This window comes from Lepidochelys olivacea (assembly GCF_965140295.1).
Source record: "Lepidochelys olivacea isolate rLepOli2 genome assembly, chromosome: 9".
Lineage (NCBI taxonomy): Eukaryota > Metazoa > Chordata > Testudines > Cheloniidae > Lepidochelys > Lepidochelys olivacea.
Window position 1 is genome coordinate 90,904,988 of NC_140419.1, and position 16,797 is coordinate 90,921,784.

Sequence of the window (16,797 nt, forward strand, 5' to 3'; positions counted from 1 at the left end):
AGGAGAATAAGGAATAATGGTAATAAGCAACATATATGACACAATGAATAGTGAATACCGTTGATCCCATGCAGATATGGGTTGTCCTCTGAAGAATTAACCATTCCCAAGCATTCCTCTGAACAGCAATCCATATACATGAATGTTTACAAATAACTCGTAAAGGACCTTAATGTGGTTGGACTGAACAGGAATATGGGATTAGAACAAATGCTCATGAACAGGTGTCCCACCGCATAGCTGCCTAAAATCTTCTACCCTATCCACAAACACCATGTTGCTGATCCACAAGGCTTTAAGTGGTTCAGAATGCTCACAAGCCCTCTACAAAGGGGTGGGATAAACTGCATGAGCTGTTCCGACAGCCATGGATCCCCAAGGCACAGGTTGCTCCCTCCAACTCATCCCTGTTTCCTCCCAGATCAGGACGGAGGTGGCATAAAAGCCATGATAGTGGATTTATGCCACTGAAAGTTTCCCCTAGGCAGGTAATGGAGTTACACCAAATGTGAATTTGGTCCCATATATTCAACAGGGAATATGCTTGCCTACCCTAATCCAGGTTCCAGAGGAACATGCTCTACCCCAAATGATCATTCAACTCGAACTATCCATACTCTCCAAAGATAAATGGAAAATAAACTGATTAGTTCCATAAAGACCAGTCCCTCTGCCCCAGGGGACAAAAAAATTAATAGTTTCAATCTCCTCTGATTTAAAATTCTTATTATTATCCGCTCCCTGGGACTGTATTGTTTCCTGCTAAGAATAGTAGGCAGTGTATCTGGAGCTTCCTAATTGTGTGATGACTTGAGACTGCAGCAACCTGATCTGGGGCCTAAGTTTCCATTTGCTTTACCTTCAGTAATGTTATTCAAAGGGACTCTAATGGAAAGAGGCTCATCAATTATTGAAATGAATTCAGCTTTGTTTCTAAAGTTTGTATAATGCCAACAAATTGAAATGGGACAAATGAACCCCTCCTCCCTGGGTTCTTGTGGCTGGCTGGAGACTATCAAACTATTGCAGAGAATCTGCATAAAGAGACCTCATACAGTCAGCAACACTTACAAAAATAACTGTCTACACCTCCAGTTATAAGAGCACATTTCCCTGGTATTGATCCTTGCCTGGAGTTTTCAGTGAGAGTTTCTATTCATAACTACACTTGAATATTTTCCGGCTGCTTTTTTTATTTTCTCGGGGGTGGGGGGCAGGTTGTTTTGTTTTGTTTTGTTTTGATGGTTCATCTGTTCCTTATAATTGCTCTGATCACCCTTTCTTTTACTCTGGAAGAAGTAACAAGAAATAGTCTCAACAAGAAATAGTAGCATCTCTCTCTAGTTTGGCCAGTGATGTTAGTGTGCACAAAAGTGGCAAAGAGATGGTTGGGCAGACTTGAGTGGTAGGAGGAACACTTTGGGGTAAATTACCCAGGGTGATTCCACTGACTTCTTCAGGGCTGATCTTTGTCCTTTTAGTTTCATATAGAGCTAGTCAAAAAGGGTAAATATTAGTGAAAAAGTTTGGTATCACTTTTATTTTTGCAGGTTTAGAAAACAGGACAATTTTTCCTTTATTCATTTTTGTGACTGCTTTTTATTAAATTTTTCAGATTTGAAAATGTTCGGATTCCCGCTTTTTTTCCTCCCCAACTCTTTATTTTCTTAATCAGTTTTGCCACTGAAAAGGTGTTTATGGGCAAGGAGGAAAGCAGGAGTCAGGAAGGAAAAAATCATTTTCATGTTTTTTAAAGGAAAATTCAAAAGTGATTTTTTTTTTCACAGAAATGTTAGTTCTCTAGCAGAAGCCTCAGGGCTGCAGTACCTGCCCTATAATTTTTCTGCCTGTGGCCTTGCTGGGGAGGAAGGACAATCCACTGGAGAGGCTATTATTGGCCTGGGATTCAGGAAACTCAGGTTCAATTCTAGACTCAGCCACAGACTTTCTTTGCAACCTTGGGCAAGTCGCTTAATCTTCCCTGTACCTCAATTTTATAAAATGGGGATAGTATTTCCCTGCCTCTTAGGAGTGCAGGGAGGATAAAATCCATTAATAGTTGTGAAGCACTTAGATACATTGATGATAATGTCTATGCAATTATGTAGCTTGGAGGGTTTTTTTTACCCCCCTCACATGCCGGTAGCCCATTTTCAACAGGACTATTCATTTTTATTAGCCTATTATAAAAATCTATAGAGAGATTCTTAGGACCTTGCCATGTTCTGGATTGGCTTGGCTCAATTTCAGATCAGATATGATGGTGCTCCCTCATGGATTCCTTTGCAGGACTGAGTCACTAGTGATCACTTTACATTCTGAAGGCTGTCTTTAGAATGAAGATGGCTAAACGCTTCTTCAAAGTGAAAGCTTAAATTAGGATAGGTGGCGTCTCAGGCAGGCATCTCATAAAAATTCTAAGATACCTGATGACCCTCACGTAGTCTCCGGGAGTTAGAATTCAATGTCTAAAATAAAAAGTTTTGTACTCGAACTCAGTTAAAAGAAACGAGTGATTGAAGATTTGGGAAATAAACCCGCTTGAAGTTTTATAGTAAGTCATTTCTGGATAAGGACTAGAGCTGGGTGAATAATGCAAATATATTTTCATCAAATATTCATTCAAATTGTTTATTGAAGTCCCTTCGGCCACATTAGCCCTGCTTTGGTGTATGCTTTCCATGAACATTGGAGATCTAGTTTGTTTGTGGAAAGCAAATTCAGTATTCTCACTGGAAGTTTTGGTTGTTCATCCCGTCAAGGCAGTGATGTTCCGTGAATGGAAAAAGATGCTAAATTGATAGGATCATTTTTTCATTGTGAAGAATGCACTCTATTAGTTATGTGTGAACAAAGCCTGGGCAATGCATTTGTTTTTTAAAATGGTTCTAGGTCTCATAGCTCCAACAAAGAATAGCATGTCTGATTATTGTGATACCTTCCAAAATCAAATCAAACCCTTCTTTGGGCATACAGTACAGAAAGGAAATTGCCGGTGGAAAGAAGTTGTTTTAGAAAATTACAGAGGGGACTCAAAACTGGGCTTTGAATAGACTCTGTGCTCCGGAGTACTATAAAGTATACAAAAACGTAAGGAAATGAAACATAGTCCCTTATTTCTAGGTGACCTATTTGTGTAGTTTGTTTTTTCAATGTGCCTTTTACATTATTTGATAACGTTGTGTCAGCCGTACAGAGGCAAGCCATTAAACTAAATATTTTAAAACAACCAACTATACAGTATACAAGCTCTAACCCGTCTCCCATTTATTTTAATATGCATTCTTAAAAACTTACCAAATTGGAAACTAATTACAAGATCAAAACCATCCCATCTGTTAATTTAGGATGCAGATCTGCATTTTAAACTGCTGCTTTTTTGGCTCTTTTTTTTTTTTCCTCATTGCTAAGGATACAAATCAGCTCAAAGCCAACAGCACAGCATCAGAAGGAGAGTTCAGTTCAGGTCGATCTGTCTTCAGAACATCCAAGTTAGAAGAGGAAGAAAAGATTGTTATGAGACCAGCCAGAGATTCCCTTCCCACAACACAATGTATTTCTGAACTCCCTGTCTCAGTCTCACTTTTACCTGCCAGCTCCCATTTGCTTTTCTCTCCATCAGCAAGTATTCTTGAAAATCCCTGTGATAAAATGCCATGGGAAAAGCTGGCATTGGAGCCATCAGTTTGCCCAGCAGATCTGACAAGTGCTACTGTACGAAATGTCCTTGTCCAGTAATATCTACTGACCCTACTTCTATATTTTATTTTTCAAAAGGAATTTCCAACTTCAGATCTCATGAATTATGCCCAACTCCCAGAAGCTGAGAATTCACAGATGCTCCAAAGCTGGACTTTGATTTTCAGATTGGTCACGTGTGTCTAATATGTGCCGCCTTTAGCATGTTGCATAAAAGACTAGATTGCTTCTAGCCCTGCGTGATTGCAGAGGTGGGGACAGAGTAGGCACAGCAAGGAGGCTGCCCTCTAGTTCGGACCCATGGCGTCGAGTCTTGGAATTTTGGGTGTTCAGCACAAGGGCTGGTTGAAAAATTTCTCTCAACTTTTTAACCAACATGGAACTTGGTTTTCAGTTATGCTAATTTTGCAGGAAGTGTTTGATTTCTTTGAAAAAATAATGGAGTTTTGTTGGAAATTTCAAACACTTTCATTTAATTGGAATTTCCCTGAAAGGAAAATTTGCTTCATTTTCTTTTGTTCCCCGACGCCCTGGATTCAACACCTTTGAAAAATCAGGTCCTATATATTTTTCTCCCTCAGCTCTCTTTCCTTTTATGATAGGTAGTCCCACATCTCTAGCAACTCCTCACTCCATAAATATAAAGAGCACTTCCTACAGCAATTACCAGACTTAAACAATCGTATTAAGTAGCCCCCATAAAATTGTGTTTGAGCTTTAAGTAAGGACTGTCACTATTGGGCAACTTATTTTGACTGATTCCTTTTGTGGCCACTTAAAACATTCCATGACTGTCTTCTTTTCCTTATGTGCTTAAATGCTATAATCTAAAAGACTAACATGTTGATGTATTTAGCATCTGTTTCTCTCTCCTGTTACTAGTGTAAAGGCTTCTCCAAACAATTAGCCAGCTTCTCTTTCTGCTTATGCTAGTGTATGTGTATCTACAAGCACAGAACAATTTTTTCAAACATATTAATTATTCCACTTTTATCTGACAAATTTAAAATATTTCTTTTTTCTAGACTGAACGTTAATATTTGAAATGTGAGCAGTTTTGCACTGTTATGGTTTGTTAGCTGGTCAAAAACTAGAATAAAACTTCTGCAAAATTTTTCATTTAAATTTTGGCCCTTTTTGCTGAAATGTGAAGTTTTAGATGAGAAAAATTTTCAACTCACCTCTCTGGACAGATGTGTCCATTTCTGTGCCCTGATTGACTGACAGTGCAATCTCACTCAATGTGAACACTTGCATGAGTGAAATTAAAGTGTGTTCTTTCTGAACAGCTCAGCGTTGAAATTTTGCAGCCTTTGCACCATTTGAAATTCACAAACAGTTGTACCAGTAAAACTCAGTTGCTCAGTTATTGATGACAAGCACACCCAAATGGGGGTGAGTACAGGTGAACTCCAAGCTTTTGGGGGTAAGGATGGTTTTTTGGTTTTCTGTTTGTACAGCACCTAGAACAAGGGGAGGGGGGTCTGGTCCAGGACTGGACTCCTAGGACTGTCGTACTACTACTAATAAATAATAACTGTTATTCAATTTTAAATTCAAATAGGTTGTTAAAGAAAAACTTTTGAGTAATTTATCCAACTCTAATCATAGCAAAGGTTTTTTATTTTTTTTCCTAAGAAGTGTAGAAGGTGGATCTCTAAAAATGCCTTCATCTTTTATGGATATATTTTTTCATTTATTGTATTTGTGTCCCTTTCCGTTGAAATGCAACTTCAGATGAGAATATAGTCAGAATTAAAGCCAATATTTATTTGAAATAAAAATAGCATCAAACTGAAGCTCATTAAATCATGTCTGACCAATGCTGCATAGAAAAGAAACATCACTGATTTCTATGACTCGCCTACTGTTTCCTCCTCTTTTCCTCACTGCTTGAGTTGTCTGGCCTGGCACCTCTCATGCTGCTAAAGGCAATGCTCTTAAATGCCACCAGTGAAGCCTTTTGTTATCACTCTTTCCTTTTCCCCCCTTAGCTCTTGACCAGCTACTTGTAATTTCACTGAGCATAGCTGTGATTGCTGTTATTCAACAAAGGGGCTTGAAGATGGGTTGTTCTCAAGCTGCACAACCCGAAGCCCAAGTTCCTCAGTGCACAGAATACTTTCTCTCTTAAATAGCATCTTCTAAAATCCTGGGACTAGTCACATCGCTTCTCTGTTTTCCCTCCCACCTTCTGTCTATTTAGATTGTAAACTCTTTGAGGCAGGGATAACATCTCTCTATGTATTGATACAGCCCTGTAACAGAGTGGCACCCACCTCTCATGAGCGCATCCTCGTTCAGATGTGTGTCTGCACCTCTTTCAGTCTGCGATGACCCCTTCTGGCAGCTTCTAATGCAGGGAACGGCAGTGTTTGGCCCGTGGCCTGCCAGAGAAATCTGCTGGTGAGCCAGGCCGGTTTCTTTACCTGCAGGGTCCACAGGTTCAGCTGATCGCAGCTCCCACTGGCCATGGTTCGCCATCCCAGGCCAATGGAGCTGCGGGAAGGGCAGCCAGCACATCCCTTGGCCCGCGCCACTTCCCGCAGCCCCCATTGGCCTGGGACGGCGAACCGCAGCCAGTGGGAGCTGCGATCAGCCGAACCTGCAAATGCTGCAGATAAACAGACCATCCCGGCCCGCCAGCAGCTTTTCCTGGTGGGGCTCGTGCCAAAGGTTGCCGATCCCTGTTCTAGTGACTCAACCCTCCGGCCAAGTTACACACAGTCTGTATGGAACAACTCAGACAGACCCCTTCCAGGGTATTAGTCCAAAAAAGTCTTTGAGCGCTCCTGGCCCTGGTAGAGGGCCGTGCCCCCAGGGCTTCTCCCTGGAGACTCTTCACCCACTTTGATCTGTTCTGGCTCCAGCTCTCCAGCAGGGCCTCTTAACAGTTCAGATCTCCTTCAGGAGGGTTATCACTGTCCAACCGTAGGCCACTTCCCCAGTGGCTTATTGGAGGGGAGCGGACCTGGACCCACCCACTAGTCCAGGTCCCAGCCCAGCGACCTAAGAATAGCAGCCACATGCTGCCAAGTCCCTTTAACTAAACTGCTTTCAGCTCCCTGGGTCACTTCCCCAAAGCCCCTTCACCTTCACATATGCTTCACCTTTACTGTAGGGCATACCACAAGTCTCAGCAGCCAGCCTGGATCTCCCTCTTATTCCCCTGGTCACTGCCAGCAACTGCTCTATCCTTGGTTCTGTGGTTCCCTTCAGTCAGCCAGGAGCACCATTTATACTCCTCTGGCTCCAGCAAGGAACTGTCTCTCTCTCTCTCTCTTCACCTTCTTTGACATTGGTCTGCAACCCTCTAATTGGCTGATCCCTGCAGCCTTTCCCTGATTGGCTGCCTCCTGCGCAGTCTACCTAGGCCTCTTGGAGGACTTAGCTTCTTTCTGGGATGGGGTGTGGTAGGATCCTGAGGCCTCCAGCACCCCATCACAAGCCCCAAGCAAAATGGTTCCCATTCTTGGCTGGGGGCTTCAGACTCTAGTTATAATACAACTAGTAAATAAAAATATTACTTTTATTTCAGAAGAATGTTGTTCTTACCAAATAATTATAGTCAAATATGTAATGTTTTCTTCTGTACTGCATTATTGTGTGAGCAATAATAAATTTAGTAAATGAACTAGTTCATTCTTCTTTATTTATTTTTAGTTTACTTGAATTTAAAATTAGATTTCAGATAACTAGGTAGACAAACATGTATAAGAATTCCATGGTATAAATTGCTCTGCATGACAGGACCTTACAAAAATGATTACAGGCAGATTCACAATGCAAAAATTATTTATATGACAGGAAGCAGAAAGACAAATTACTCAGAGACTATGTACATGCTCTTCTATAATTGCTCATAAATTATTATGGTTCATGTAAAATGCACCCAGATTCCCTAGACCACTAGGTATATTTATAATAACAATCATGTTAAATCACTAGAAAATGGAGGAAATGCAATACACATTGTAGGATGCTAACACAGAAATACAGGAGATTGTCGGCAGCAAAGTTAATTTGTAATTCACTGTATATATTTAAAGTCTTCCCTTTCACTTCACTATTGAAGGCATCATCCAGTTCTTCATTATGGGGATAACATTAAGCTATATTGATTGCATCTGGTCTGTAAACAATTTCACTAGAGAAGCAACTAGAACTGGCATCTTCAGAGGACTCTAAGGGGTTCAGGTATCAAATACCATTGAAAGCCAATGAAAATTAGATGGCAAACTCCATTAGGACTCTCTTGAAAATCACAGAATGCATGCATTAGGAATTACTGCCGAGTTCTGGAAGTGACAGGAAATAAAACAGAAATAAAATTTGCTATATTATTTAAAAGATGATAAAACAGCATCACCTACATGAGAAAGAAATTGGAATAATAGCTTATGTCTTTCATCTCTCATTGACTTCCATTCCCTGAGTTGGTGCTTGTGGAAAATTGACTTAAATCAGATCTAGCATATAGCTAGCCAACGTTGACCAATGTAGTGCATTGTTCAGGATATTGCAATGGGAAGTGGAAGAAATTGATTTGACTCATGGAACTGCTGGAGCTCAACTCTCTCCTACTCCCCTTCTGCTGTCCACAAGTGTTTCCCTTGTTTAAAGTACACCAGAAAAGCTATTAAACTGTCATTCCAAACAGGCCACACCCTTCCCTCCTCTATTTTTCTGGCCAGAGACTGATCCATGTGGAAGAAGGAAATGCTGTACCAGACCAAGTCATCTTTAAAGGGCCCTCACCTCAGCCAGTGGGAAAGAGTATGGTTTTGGCAGGTGATCAGTTCCGGCGGAGCAGTAGGGGAGGCAGCCTCCCCAACAAGAAACCAGCCCTAATTATGGGTCTTTTGAGCCACAGAAATGCAACCATCTCTGTGGAACATGGAATCAGCACACAACAGCTCCAGCTCCTCAGAAGGGACTTGAGAATAGGGAAAGAGCTAGATGGTGATATGTTTATTTTATGATGAATGGAAAATGGGACTGTACTGGAAGGTATAGTTTGTTGTTTCGATGCATGTCACTGACCCTCTGTGAAAGGTAATATACAGCGTTTGTTGTACTCTCAGTGTACTCTCACTGCTCAGAATGCTGAAAAGATATTTTAACTAACTCTCTTTATTGTTGTACAGCAAATGTCTAAAATACATATGAGTTTGCCATTGACTTGAATGGGCTTTAGATGAGGCCCTTCTTAAGAAGCAGTAGATTATCGGGTTGGAAAGAACACATGTCAGATACATTTATTCTATAGCACAATGCCTCTCCTGGCTTTTCTTTAATGTCATTCATTTTTTTCTCCTTACTGCCATGGAAATACCACATAGCAAGAGCAAGCCCAACACAAATGATGGCAAACTTAGTTCTTGATAATAGAGTGTCAAACTCCGCCTTAGCAGCTCCAGTCATTTCTAATGACTGCTTTGAGAATGCTCCAGATTAATCTAACAATTCATACACTTCAGTGATTGACAGCAGAGCAAGGAGAAAAATTCCAGCTACACATAAGCTTAGGCAGCCTGACCTAGATTTTAGCCTCTCCGGCTACATAAGAGGAAGCATTCTTGATTATGCTTTTTAACAAGAGGGAAAATAGTTAGGGGGGGAGAAAGTCATCTTCTGTTTGATTAATCTTTCTCCGATAATTAAGATTTAGTCCATGCTCACTGCAAGATTTTTTTTCTAAATGTCATCAAATGTTAGAAGCCCTATTACAAATCATTACCTCATTTTCAGTCAGTTCTTGACATCTCTCTGCTCTCCATAATTAGCATCTCACAGAATGCTCCTTTAAGCAAGTTGGCTATCTAGCTGAGGAAATGAACCGAAGAACCCACACGTGGGCAGAAACAATGGCGTGATGCGTCACATGCACAAACATCTCCCCTTCCACTGCTGCATCTGGTGTCCAAATAGTCTGATCACTGCTGCTTCTGGTGTCCGACTAGTCTGAGCCCAGTTGCAGGTTTGCTCTTTGTTGTATTTGGATACAATTAGAGGAGGGGGGAAAGAGTCTAGTGTCCAGTGTGTTTTGCTTTCCTTTTCCTTTTGATACACAGATCCTGAGCTGGTGTAAACTGTCGGAGCTCCATTGGCTTCTCTGGAGCTATAACAAATTTATAAATGTATGACAAATAGTGAGACAATATTGTTTTAATAATAATAATAGCTCTTATATAGCACTTTTCATCCAAAGAGCTCAAGGTGTTTTACAAAAGAGGTCAGTATCATTATTCCCATAACGGAACATAACCCAGGTCTCCCAAATCCCAGTCTACTGGTCTGTCCACTAGGCCACAATGCCTCCCACTATCTTTTTGTTTCTTTGTACTTGTCTGTATATATCCATCTGTTGTCCTTCATACTTAGATTGTAAGCTCTTTGGAGCAGGGATTGTAAGCTCTTTGGAGCAGGGATTGTCTTTTTGTTCTCTGTATGGACAGCACCTAGCACAATGGGGTCCTGGTTTATGATTGGGGCTCCTAGGTGCTACAGTAATACAAATAATAAATAATACTGAAACCAGCTGAGGATCTGTCCCATAGTGTCTCCAGATTATTATACTAGTAGCTGCGGTAGGAAAGTCTCAGCCAGTCTTCTTCCTTTGTAACTTGGCTCTGAACTACCACTTGACTTCATAGTGTCTTTTATGCACACTGCATTATTCTAATGTACTTTGCAGAGTCAAACTAACCTCAACTTTCAAGTTAAAATAATAGAGGGAGGGAGAAATAACGAAAAAGGGGGAAAATATGCCTCCTGAAATTGGAAAATAGATGAATTGATAAGGTGGAGTTAAAGGATGCTTAATGTTTGTTTCAGTTGTTCAGTGAGGAGCTAGTGGACATGGAAGTGCTAAGACACAGGATGAAAAAGAATTGAAAATGTCTTGACAGAAATAGTAAAAAAAAATGAATGATCTTCAAAATTCTGCTTCAGAAGCAGCATTTTCCGATTTTGACTAGGTTCTAAATGCAAACTTTTTTCCTAATACCTTTAAATTGTGATACTCCTCTGAAAAATGACTCTGTAAGAACGGGATCTTCTTACTCACCTGATATGCTTTGTGTGTATTCAGAGCCATAAGAGTCTATTCATGTTTACTGTGGTCAGCTTTGCTGAACCACACTGGAATCTTTTCTGGCTCATGCATCAATGATGGAATTACTAACTGATCCAAAGCTCATGGACTCGGTTTGAGATCCCAGCAAATAAACAATTTAAGAAATGGCTTTGTACATTCCTTTAGGAAGGTAATGAAAAAATAATAGTTAATGTGTCAGAGCAATTAGAGGTATGCATGAAATAAAGAATAGCTGTCAGAGTAATTGAAAGAAATTAACATATATCCTATAGAGATGGGTATTGGATACACACAGAAAGAGGTCCCGTGGTTGCAAAACATAGCCAAACCTTCAGTGGATGAAAATCAGTATGGCTACATCGAACTCAATGGATCTACCCTGAAATATATCATCTGTATATCATGGATATATACCATCTGGCCTGTGGATGATATCAATCCCTCATGTAATCCCACTGAAGTCAATGGAATTACATAAAGGATAAATCTTTGATCCAATGTACCTATGTTAGGCATCAAGCAGCAAATTGTGGACTACTGAGCCCTTGCAAAGCCCTGTTGATTGCAGTCAGCAAATATGTAACCAATTGCTGGATTTGGACCTTAATGTTTCCCATTACTAAAGAAGATTGTAGTGAAAGAGATTGAGAAGTGGTAGTCAATTGCATTTTTAAAGTGAATTATCAAAGCTACAGAGCCTGGAAATCCAGTTAAAAGAAATTTTAACCAAAGAACATAATCTGACATCAAAAGGACCCCAGCCACATCTTCCGCGTTGCTCTATTAAACACGATTGCATTGCACAGCATACAGTAAAGGTATCCTACCGTATAAGACACATGCATGCAACTTAATTAGTGCTTAGAAACAGCCTTGTGTAATGGACTTCAAAATAAAATTATAAAGATGTGGATTATGTCACATCTAATTATTGCTACTGTGTTGTGCTCCCAGTACCAGTCCTGATAGGGCTAACAAGAGCCTGAGAGGCCAGGGCATCGCCTGAGACAAGGAGGGCCAGGGTTAATTCGGAGTGAAGCCTAGCTGGAGAAGGGCTGCAAAAGCATTATACAGCGAGGAAGGTGAAAACAGAAGTGGGCTATAGAGCAAGGAGACTGCTGTCACACTGGGTTGAGGGAGGTTGTAGGGAAAAGGAGCAAGTCCAGGGGGAAAGTAAGCCCTCAATCCTGCCCTGGAGTAAGAGACTAGGATAGGGGTGAAGTAGCTACGGGGAGTAGAATAAGATCCATTCGTAAATCTAAGATAGAGAGGCTGGGTAGGATGGAACCCAGTGAAACAGCAGCAGGAATGGGGACTGAGAAGACCCGGGTTGCTGGTTATAGGGTCACTGGGCTGGAACCCGGTGTGGTGGGTTCCCCTCCCAGCCACTGGTATAGTGGCACAGAGACCAGAGCCAGATCCAAATGCAGCCTGGAGACAGCATTTGGACAGTGGTCCAGTTGGACTTTGTAACCCCAGAAGGGGTGGACTGAATGGTGACCTGGCATCAGGGACAAGTTCCCAGAAGAAAGACTGTGTGTTTGTGATTTGGAGACTATAAAAATAGGCTACACAGCACAGCTCACAGGGTAGCTGAAGAAGCACCTTGTGACAGTGACAAAGATCATTAGAAGAGGTGAGAGGAAGAGGTTTAGGGGGTGGATTGAGATCAGATGCTAACATGCATTTTCATCAATTACAGAACTCTAAACTGGTTTTTCAGGTCAAGTAGCTAAGGTAAAAACACTTCTTTATTTATTAAAGAGTTAGTGGAAGTAATGAAATTTTAAAGAGGAAATAGAACTGAATGGAGCTAAAATGCACTCTACAAATGAATTTTTTTTTGTTTTTACATCAAACTAAAATCTATTGAAAACCTTCAGTTGTGGTTAACTGTGACTGATGATTCACAATGGCTTAAAAATAAAGATCCTTTTCTTTTTGATTGATTTTATTGCATTTCACAGGTTGTCTCTCACTATCTTGAAAAATATGTCTGTATCTAATATTTCTTTTATTGTTTTCCTTTCAGTTGATGGTTGCATTGACTGGTCAGTGGATCTCAAGACATACATGGCTTTGGCAGGTGAACCAGTCCGAGTGAAATGTGCCCTTTTCTACAGCTATATCAGGACTAATTATAGCATGGCCCAAAGCACAGGTCTTAGGCTTATGTGGTACAAAAACAAAGGAGATTTAGAAGAACCCATTATATTTTCGGAAGTTAGGATGAGCAAGGATGAAGATTCAATATGGTTTCATTCAGCTGAGTTGCAAGACAGTGGATTCTACACGTGTGTTTTAAGGTGGGTATTGTGTTGAATATAACAATACATTTCTATAGTTTTTCTTATTTAAGGCAATGCTTAAATTTAGCTATTTCAGGACTGAAAGGTACTACCAATTAATATATACTCATTATCTTTCTTTTCCTGATTGTTTTTCAGATTGTTGCATTGTCTTGGAATTACAATTTCTCAAACAATTATGATGATCTGTTCCAATAGCTGTAATTAAATATGTCATCACTTCCTTCATTGAGACCGATTTTCAAAGGTTTCTAACTTAGTCACGAAAAAGGGGAGGGAGGGTGTGGCGGCAGCTCAGTTCTGAAGGCTTAAACCAAAACAAACATTTTGATCAAATAAAGCTGTTTGGCAAATCAAGAGCAAATCCCATAACTGACAGACAGTAATCACAGATTATCATTTTCTCATGGTATTTTTGTGACCTCTGTCTATCAAGAGTGAGTTAACATTTTAAAATGGCTTAACAGCTCATAACCTGGTCTGAATGGCCCTGACATTGTGGAAGTGACAGTCAAAGTTCTATTTGATTTGAAAATCTGTTTATTCTGGTTTGCAGCGATACATGTTGATCGAATGTTTAGTGTGCCTCCCGAGGCCTCGATTCTGCAAGGCACATAAGCGTAAATGTAAATGAGAATATGTAAATCAGTTGGGACATAAACATGTGCTTTGAGTTGTGCATGTTTTTAAGAGCATTGCTGATAAGGGATGGCTTGCTGATTTGGGGCCTTAACTTGCATAGTAGTGCCTGTCCTAAACATACGTTTATAGGGCAAACTAGGAAGGCTCTTTGATTTTTTTAAAAGATGCATAAATGTTCCTTTAACTGACTCTACTTTGAAATACAAAGGACTTCACAAGTGCTGTATGTGTTTTCAATATTGCACCACAATCGCTTCAAAGAAATATCTCTGGTCATGCTGCTGAGGTGGTCCTGCCTGTCCTGTGTATCTCACTGCTTCTCACGAGTTGCATCTGAGAGTGCTAAAGGAACTGGCGGCTGTGATTGCAGAGCCATTGGCCATGATCTTTGAAAACTCGTGGCGAACGGGGGAAGTCCCAGATGACTGGAAAAAGACTAATGTAGTGCCAATCTTTAAAAAAGGGAAGGAGGAGGATCCTGGGAACTACAGGCCAGTCAGCCTCACCTCAGTCCCGGAAAAATCATGGAGCAGGTCCTCAAAGAATCAATCCTGAAGCACTTACATGAGAGGAAAGTGATCAGGAACAGTCAGCATGGATTCACCAAGGGAAGGTCATGCCTGACTAATCTAATCGCCTTCTATGATGAGATTACTGGTTCTGTGGATGAAGGGAAAGCAGTGGATGTATTGTTTCTTGACTTTAGCAAAGCTTTTGACACGGTCTCCCAAAGTATTCTTGTCAGCAAGTTAAAGAAGTATGGGCTGGATGAATGCACTATAAGGTGGGTAGAAAGTTGGCTGGATTGTCGGGCTCAACGGGTAGTGATCAATGGCTCCATGTCTAGTTGGCAGCCGGTGTCAAGTGGAGTGCCCCAGGGGTCGGTCCTGGGGCCGGTTTTGTTCAACATCTTCATAAATGATCTGGAGGATGGTGTGGATTGCACTCTCAGCAAATTTGCGGATGGTACTAAACTAGGAGGAGTGGTAGATACGCTGGAGGGCAGGGATAGGATACAGAGGGCCCTAGACAAATTGGAGGATTGGGCCAAAAGAAATCTGATGAGGTTCAATAAGGATAAGTGCAGGGTCCTGCACTTAGGACAGAAGAACTCAATGCACCGCTACAGACTAGGGACCGAATGGCTAGGCAGCAGTTCTTTGGAAAAGGACCTAGGGGTGACAGTGGACGAGAAGCTGGATATGAGTCAGCAGTGTGCCCTTGTTGCCAAGAAGGCCAATGGCATTTTGGGATGTATAAGTAGGGGCATAGCAAGCAGATGGAGGGACGTGATCGTCCCCCTCTATTCGACATTGGTGAGGCCTCATCTGGAGTACTGTGTCCAGTTTTGGGCCCCACACTACAGGAAGGATGTGGATAAATTGGAGAGAGTCCAGGGAAGGGCAACAAAAATGATTAGGGGTCTGGAACACAGGACTTATGAGGAGAGGCTGAGGGAACTGGGATTGTTTAGTCTGCAGAAAAGAAGAATGAGGGGGGATTTGATAGCTGCTTTCAACTACCTGAGAGGTGGTTCCAGAGAGGATGGTTCTAGACTATTCTCAGTGGTAGAAGAGGACAGGACAAGGAGTAATGGTCTCAAGTTGCAGTGGGGGAGGTTTAGGTTGGATATTAGGAAAAACTTTTTCACTAGGAGGGTGGTGAAACACTGGAATGCCTTACCTAGGGAGGTGGTAGAATCTCCTTCCTTAGAAGTTTTTAAGGTCAGGCTTGACAAAGCCCTGGCTGGGATGATTTAATTGGTGATGGGTCCTACTTTGAGCAGGGGGTTGGACTAGATGACCTCCTGAGGTCCCTTCCAACCCTGATATTCTATGATTCTGCGTCTCAGGCCGTCTATTGAGCACTCCCAAGGCAGCAGAATATTTTCGTCCAAACCTAACCATCCATAGCTGGTTGTAAAAATGTCGGTTGAACTTCTTTTTTGACAGACGCTCGCGGTATCAACAAAATGGAAATTTTTGCAGAAAAGATCTGCTTTCCACAGAAAAATTTGACTTTTAAGCTGAATATTAATTAAAAAACCCATCCTATGTCTGGAATGAAAAGCATCAAGGAGCAAACAAAGGGGTAGATCCTGCAAAACCCTTACTGACACGGGTGGTCCCATTGAAGTTACCCACATACATAAGAATTATTTACATGAGAAAAGGTTTGTTGGATCAAACTTTAAATGATTAAAGCTCAAGTGATGCACTTTCCTGAAGAATTTGGTAATCAGAGCTTGATTTTGTTTAGTTAGCAGGATATGGGGCAAAGGATCATACCTACTGTGAGGGGCAAATGGGGAACATTTATATGTTGAAGACAGATCAACTCAGCTGATGTAAAACAGACACATTTGTAGTCAGGAGGAGCTAGCATCTAGAAGTTCCCATTTACCACAGAGATTAACAAGAAACATACATTTCCCTTTTGGCCATTCTTGTGGTTGTGAAGATGTAGCCATTACTCCCAAAATGTGACATCATTCTTCCCTCAGGACATATTCCATTCAGCCTGTTTGATCACAGAAGGATGAAGTACCATTACAAAGGACAAGTTAAGCGTGACTTCAGTACTGAATAAAAATTCTGTGAACATGGAAGATAAAGTCTTTTACCTTCTCAGTCAAGCTGGCTATGAAGCTCACTGAGAGTCCATGGCTGAAACCACTGAATTTAATTCAAAAACATATTGGTACCCATTGTAGTTTAAAATTGTACATACATTTGGAGAACATTAGTGCTTATGTTGGTGGCATATTAATAGAACTGGAAAGAGCCTAGAAACTTCCACAGCTCCTATCTGCATTTCCACTAGCGCCTACTGACTTGCTTCTACCTTATTTTATCTGCTTCTGATCCTGCTAGAGGCTACCAGCAATATAGGACTGTGATGTTTTGATTGTTTTGTGCTGTGGACTAACATCTAGTTTGGACTAAAGATGAACCCATCGCACTCTATTATTATTATTAGTAGCAGTTGTAAGAGTAATAGTAAACATTTATAAGAGGGCAGTATCCAAAGGCCTCAGTTGGGACCATG

The 16,797-nt window shown here is 41.0% G+C and overlaps 1 protein-coding gene across 6 annotated transcripts in view; it reads left to right on the forward strand.

The window, feature by feature from the left end:
* The window catches only part of IL1RAPL2 (interleukin 1 receptor accessory protein like 2), a 552,617-nt gene that overhangs the window by 279,203 nt on the left and 256,617 nt on the right, over window positions 1-16,797 (forward strand). For all 6 annotated transcript variants that reach the window (XM_084639401.1, XM_084639405.1, XM_084639402.1 and 3 more), the window contains one exon: window positions 12,831-13,104. In XM_084639401.1, the coding sequence (XP_084495527.1) occupies window positions 12,831-13,104 (274 nt within the window). The remainder of the gene's footprint in view (window positions 1-12,830; window positions 13,105-16,797) is intronic.